Source organism: Cenococcum geophilum (assembly GCF_001692895.1).
Source record: "Cenococcum geophilum 1.58 unplaced genomic scaffold K441scaffold_59, whole genome shotgun sequence".
Classification (NCBI taxonomy): domain Eukaryota; kingdom Fungi; phylum Ascomycota; class Dothideomycetes; order Gloniales; family Gloniaceae; genus Cenococcum; species Cenococcum geophilum.
In genome coordinates, this window is record NW_027137617.1 from 923,990 (window position 1) to 929,224 (window position 5,235).

The following is a 5,235-nucleotide window of genomic DNA, read 5'->3' on the forward strand; positions in this document are numbered from 1 at the left end:
GGTCAATTACAGGTCAATTGCGTATTATTTAACTTTTAAATATGTCAAGTTGGTTAACTACGTGTCATTTAACTTTTGAATGTGTTAAGTTGGTCAACTGCATGTCAATTACGCGAAACGCGCTTAACAAAGTCGACTTGAAACCCAGCCTGCGAATATTTTCCCGATGTAGTTTTTAAATCCGTAATAGGTTTAGTTAGAAGCTACTTATTATAGCCGGATGCGGTATCTTGGCAGTAATGTCATTAGTTATTTGTATTCCCCACCTCTACGGCATAACAAGGCTGCTTATTTATTTGTAGTGAATCCCCCCCCCCTCCTAGTGCTTTGTCGTTTGCCTAGATCCAGCTGCTAAACTGCGGTTTTCTCTCTAGGCTTGCCCCCAGCGTAGCTCTGTCGTAAGTTGCAACCTGCGATTTAAACCCCCACCTCCTATTGCCTTCCACACCAGAGGGCAGCCATAGCAGCATAAAGGGCAGGTGGTCCGTGTTCGGATTCGCTATATCGGAGCTAGAATCCGTAATGCTAGTGCACGGTTCATCATACGAGTTGGCTTACGTATGCGACAATAATCCAGCACTCCACAGAGTCCAATAGCTCGCACGCTGTCCTTTTGAACCGGGGTGCAGGCTTAGAACCTCTCGGGGCAGACCCTACAGCACCGCACACAAACATCTATCCACACGTGACTTTGCACGGACCACTACCTCCAACGCGTAAGATCTTCAAAATTATATGTTGACGCGACGATTTACGCACGTCGATAAAACAACTACCACGTAGTTAATAGATAATGTCACGGGATATAACCGTGACACCCTTTTCCCACCGTTTCCACATATTCTGCCGTTTCCACATGTTCTGCCGTTTTCTGCCGCATTCTGCCGTTCTGCCGTCTCTACCGCTGGAGTGGTAATTTCAAGGAACTTTGACTGGCGGTTGAAGTTGTCTGATTGGTTCGCTTAACCAGTTGGCGAAGCCGCTCATCGTTCTCTCCCCTTAGCCTTTTTACTTTAGGTCACCTTCGTCCCTATCCCCGACTTCTCCGTTGTTAATAAGCTCCCCAGCGTCCGATATTCTCTTTCGCCTTCCCAGAACACTATCATCTCCTTGCCATTCCTCTTTCCTAGGTTCCTCCCGTAACTCAACGTCTTCCCTCTCATCTCTCTCGTCCCCACGCTTTAAGCCTAACAAGCCCACGCCCGAAGGTGGAGATACTCTCCGGTAGACGCGGCGGATATACTCCGCTAGATTCTCTTTCTGCGTAAATTCGGCGCGTGAGCCGCGCTTGCAGTCACCATAAGGACAGAAGAGAGACTTCTTAGTTCCCTATGCAGCTTATAGACTTCCCGTTTATGCCGGAGTAGTCCGCCGCTATAGGTAAACCCTTGCAGTTTTTCGCAGCCACGAGCGTGATATTTATATGGTCGGTTATATTTGTCCATATGTTTACTGTTCAGAGTTAGAAAATAGAAAGGAGAGAGTAGAGATTAAGAGAGAATTCACAAACCTCCATTCGCACTTCCGTTTGAAGGTAATATTGGCGCATTCTTTGAACTTATAAATCATCTTGTTCTGCGCATTTCGGGGAGGATCTTTAGCACGCTTGTAAGTATATCCTCTTCGTGGTGATATAGAAGACTTATTACTTCTGGCGAAGTTGAATTTTTATTGGAATTAGCGTGAGTTTTCTCCGCATTTGGTGGCCGGATCCTGTGGTGTGCAGGATCTGGACCGGAAGATTCAGTGTTACTTTGTGATGTTGATATATTTTGTTATAGGGTTGGGTGAATTTTTTGTAATTAAAGCTAACCGCTTGTTACTTACGGAGGTACAGCGGTTAAGTAAAGTAATAGCGCTAGCAGGGGGTCTTCCCGCTTACCCTAATAGAGTAGCATTGCGCTCTAGGGTTTAAAATAAACAGATTCTCTTGATTCTATATAAATTAATACTTAGTAAAGAGACCTTTTGCATTAATCACAGCTTGATAGCGTGCTTTTATACTATTAATCAGCTCCTCTAACTTAAACCTTCCTACTTTCTCCTATGCATCGTTTACAGCTGCCCGTAGCCTATTATATAACATATTTTCAGGATAATTATCCTAAAGATAGTTTTTTATAATATGCTATACCTTTTTAATAGGATTTAAATTAGGAGAAAAAGGAGGCTAATAAATAATAATAATCCCACGCTCTTATAAGTCCTCCTTTATCTCTTCCGCGGCATGGCTAGGCGCACCATCTTATATAAGCTTTAAGTGTACGCCTTGTCGTCTTATAAGCTCAATATAACCATGAATTACTAGCACTGTATATGTACAATAAGACTCTTAGCTAATTAATCCCTAATCTTTTTCCTAGAATATACCTGGCCCCTTTATATACCTATAAAAACAGCCCCAAAACATCCATCCTTTCTTTTGTTAGTGACGTTTAACAATACAAGTGGGGTCCCATTCCTCTCCTGCTCTACATATAACCTATATTTATATATACCTTCCACCTATAATCTACGTCTTATCTATCTATAAAATTTTATACCATTGTTCTATTGTCTAATTTATATGCTCTTTAGCCCAGGCTAACCGGAGTTTTTAATTCTTCTCTATAATTGGAGGTTTACGTATAGCTAAACGACGATGAAAGCCTTTACAGAGGAGGGCCGTACGAATAGCGTCCTTTTTAACTCTATAGTCTAAGACTTCAGCTAGCTTTACAAAGGACATTCGCTAGTTAGTAGCTAACGCATAAACAAACTTAACTAGCTCTTTAATTTGTGCTTATATAAGGACAGGAGGTTGACCGGATCGTTTTTTAGGAGTTGCTTAAGTTCCTTCTCAATATGCTCCTTCTATTTGACGAATAGTATAGCTAAGTTGCCTATAGATTTGAGAATAAGACCACCTAATTAATTGTAATAGCTAACAGTTGCGTCTTTGGTCTCGTATTAAGTCGGAAGCTCTTAGCTAACGAATAGGAGGGTAAGGCAAAGGCCCTAAAGGCTCTTATAAAGGAGGATTAAGTGTGCTAGGTATAGCTGGCATTATTATAACGGAACCTTGTAGTAGGAACTACGGTGGGTCCTGTTAATAGGCTAGGGGTATAGGTATTGCAAGTAAGTCAACAACGTAATAATAACTGGTGGAGTGGTTGCCTAATAGATTAACTCCAATTATATTCTAAGAATTACTACAAGGAAGGAACTATCTAGGTAGGGACTAAGGGTCCTTAAATACATAACCGTACTTTTATAAAATCCTTCTTATACGTAATATACGTTTTATATATAAGGTATATAAGTTCCTCTTATTTCTCTCGTTTAATACGTAGCATGTTATATAACTTTAGTTACCATTCCTCATTATATAGTTCTACCGGTTCCATTCTAGACCGTGCCTAAATTAACTAACTAGCTTCTTCCGACTCTTTTCCAAGTAGTTATAATATTATACTTAAAGCGTCCGTAACACCATCTCCCTCCTTTTTATCTTTGTCCTTAAAGATATCTAGCATCTCTAAGTCGTTTACTAGAGGTATAATATCCGTCTAATTAATTTAGTTGATATTATTACTTATTATACCTAAAGCAATTTCTTCTTTATACGCCCAACGTCGTGCCCACACTATTGCTGCGATATTATCTTTTAGTGAGATTATATTATTACCGTGTTCTCGTTATATAAAAGAGGAGTTAGTTTATATTACGTTAGTAAGTCCTTCTTTATAATAACCGTCTTCTTACTTAGAGTGCACTAAAGCGAATGTTCGTTCGTCCTGCGATATTCGCTCTACCTTTAATGCTGAATATGCGCGACCTATTACTCTTAATAGTCGTCTGGTTCCCTAATTGATTTGTTTTAAAGTCTTATATTTAATCTACTGCTGCGCGGCTAGATAGTAAACTATCTTAAGCCCTTACTAAGTTAGAACGTTCTTATAATGCGAAATAAAAGGCCTTAGATACTCGCATCGCGGCATCTACTCGACTGCTTCGTCTTAAGAAGGTTCGTGAGAAGGTTTGTTTTAAGGAGTAAAAGCTTATAGAATAAGGTCTGTAGGAACTTAGTAATAAAAGAATAGGTTCTCTTCTAATAGAAAAGGAAACAACTCCAAGTAGTTCGGCAGTCGCTTTTCCTAGGTCCCCCTTAGGTAACTTATTCTTTGGCGATTCCTCTTTATCGCTATTACCTAACCTTTTCTCTTTTAATACTCCTGTACCTTTCCTATAGCGTTTTTCAAATTTCCTAGTAGCTCCTAGGTAGTCTCGTCGTAGCCTACCCACTTTACTTTATACTATATTTTATCGTCTACATCCTTATAACTAACGACTCTTAAAACTTGCTATTTGTCTTCTTCTTATCCTCTATATATGTCTGCCTTATAAACTGGTGGCTCTATATTCCTATATACTAACTCTAGCATTGCGATATATTATATAGGGTAGATTTTTATCCTAGCTAGTAGGTTTAACTTAAATATAACTAATAAAATTTTCTACGTAATTTTAAAAGGTCCTAGTCTAACGTAGTCTAACTTCTTGCTTAGTTGTCGACTCTTAAAATTTTTATATAGTAGCCATACTTTATCTCCCTCCTTAAGATCTGGTCCCTTAGATCTCTTAACATTATAGTACTTTTTCATTCTTTGCTATACCACCTTAGCTGTTTCCGTAAGGTTTACATAAAGATTTATTAAAGTCTTTATTCTTTACTTAGCTCTACTACTTATTTTCTTTACTTAACGTAGCGATAATAATATCCTTAGTTTATATCCGTAATTCGCCTTAAATAGTAACNTACCNATTCCTTCTTNNGGTGTTANATTNTATATAAACTATATAACTAGTAATAGCGATACCTAATTATTCTGTATATAATTAACGTAATGCCTTAGATACTATTCTAGTGTCTAGTTTAATCTTTCCGTTTAACCATCTGTCTATAAATAATATACGGTAGAAGTTACTGCTTAAACTCCTTGTTCTGCTCCTAGAATGCTGCTACAAATCTTAGATCTCTATTCAATATAATTTTGCTTAGTACTCCATATCTTATAAACACTTCTTTAATATAGATTTTAGCGACATCTTCTACTAAGATTTCCTCCGTATATGCTATAAAGTATCCCCACTTTATAAGCTTGTCTACTATCACTAAGATTACGTTATAATTTTGTCCGGTAATAGGATCCCTTAACTTTAGTAACTTAATAATAAAGTCCCATAATATAACCT

General features: G+C 38.3%; 1 protein-coding gene across 1 annotated transcript; it reads right to left on the reverse strand.

Annotated features, from left to right (window-relative positions):
• Positions 1 to 1,061: 1,061 nt before the first annotated feature.
• K441DRAFT_668063 (uncharacterized protein) lies at positions 1,062 to 1,869 on the reverse strand. The gene has a single exon (XM_067649939.1). It carries the CDS (start codon positions 1,443 to 1,445, stop codon positions 1,248 to 1,250), a length of 198 nt encoding a protein of 65 aa, XP_067498722.1. The 5' UTR covers positions 1,446 to 1,869; the 3' UTR covers positions 1,062 to 1,247.
• Between the last annotated feature and the right edge of the window lie 3,366 nt (positions 1,870 to 5,235).